Below are 1,664 nucleotides of genomic sequence, written 5' to 3' on the forward strand. Positions count from 1 at the left end.
GTAAACATGCTCATTGTTGCAGATTATGTGCACCCTTTCATGGAAGCAGTATTCCCAGATAGCAGTGGCCTCTTTCAACAGGATAATGCACAAAGAAATAGCAGGAATGGTTTGAAGAACACAACACATAAGTGACCAAAATCCCCCAAATCCCCAGATCTCAATCCAATCGAGCATCTGTGGGATGTGTTGGACAAACAAGTCCGATCCATGGAGGCCCCACCTCATGACTTACAGGATTTATATTAAAGGATCTGCTGCTATCGTCTTGGTACCAGATACCACAGCACAACCTTAGAGGTCTAGTGGAGTCCATGCCTCGACGGGTTAGGGCTGTTTTGGTAGCAAAAGGGGGACCTACACAATATTAGCAGGTGGTTATAATGTTATGGCTGATCAGTGAAATACTTTGAGGTACTATAGTGTTACTTGGTGTGACTGTTTGTGGATATATCTAAATGCTATCTCATGATTTTACAACTGAAGCCTGGGGCGATGGAAAATATGTCTACTTTTAAATTCATTATTTATTCTGGACTGCAAGGATCAGTTTATAAGCCTATGTACTTCTTGTTGGCATTTGTCTCTTATATCCTAATTATTACAGTCAACTTAACTTTGATCTTAACAGTGATCATGGAAAAAAGCCTCCATGAGCCCATGTATATTTTCCTCTCTAATCTATGCTTGAATAGCCTTTATGGGACTGTTGGTTTTTACCCTAAATGTTTGCTGGACTTGCTATCTGATACTCACACAATAACCTACAGTTGGTGCTTACTACAAGTTTATGTGATTTATTCCTCTGTCCTTTGTGAAATCTCAAATATTACAGTAATGTCTTTTGACCGCTATGTGGCAATTTGCAGACCACTGCAATACCACAGTATTTTGACTCCACATGCTGTGCTTAAGCTGCTTGTAGTGGCCTGGGCTTATCCACTTTTGGCATCAGCAACAGCTGTTATTCTTACTCTCAGAATACCCATTTGTGGATCTCACATCCGTAAATTATTTTGTGATAATACTTTAATACTAAAGTTGGCGTGTTTTCAAACCAAAGTCAACCAGGTATGGGGCATGGTACTACTTACAGGTGTACTTTTACAGTTTGTTTTAATTCTTATTTCATATGTTTTTATTGTTCGAGTTTGTATATCCTCCAATGAGGGCAGAACAAAGTTTACTAAAACTTGTTTGCCCCATATTTTGGTTTTGGCCATCTTTATCATTACAGCAGTGTCTGATATATTGTATGGCTGGGAGGGGTCAGAAAACCTTTCAGTTAGTGTACGTAGTGCATTGGCTATACAGTTTTTGATTTTTCCCCCACTATTGAATGCAATAATTTATGGGCTTCAACTTCCACAGATCCACAGAAAATTAGTGTGCAGACAACGTTGTAAACACAAAATTCTGTGTAAACTCAAGAGATGACTCTCTTAGTCCGAGAGCATTATCAATACTGGTTGGTCAATATTGAAAAATGTAATTGTTAAATAGTTGCTGTTAAATAAAATTAGATGGAGATGTAGGCTACCCATGTAAAGCTTTATTCATTGTCTTGACACTGTGACACCAACTCATACACCTACTACTTAATCATGCTTTGATGTCAGTTTCTACTCACAATGCAAAATTAGCATTGGACAATGTAGGTTATG

The 1,664-nt window shown here is 38.3% G+C and overlaps 1 protein-coding gene across 1 annotated transcript; it reads left to right on the plus strand.

The window, feature by feature from the left end:
* The first annotated feature begins 561 nt into the window (after nucleotides 1-561).
* On the plus strand, nucleotides 562-1,437 carry LOC125309814 (olfactory receptor 6N1-like). Its single transcript, XM_048266939.1, has 3 exons — nucleotides 562-921; nucleotides 1,111-1,212; nucleotides 1,432-1,437. The coding sequence occupies exons 1-3, from the start codon at nucleotides 562-564 to the stop codon at nucleotides 1,435-1,437; spliced, it is 468 nt and encodes a 155-aa protein (XP_048122896.1).
* Nucleotides 1,438-1,664: the final 227 nt, after the last annotated feature.

Source organism: Alosa alosa, chromosome 16 (assembly GCF_017589495.1).
Source record: "Alosa alosa isolate M-15738 ecotype Scorff River chromosome 16, AALO_Geno_1.1, whole genome shotgun sequence".
Taxonomy (NCBI): Eukaryota; Metazoa; Chordata; class Actinopteri; order Clupeiformes; family Clupeidae; genus Alosa; species Alosa alosa.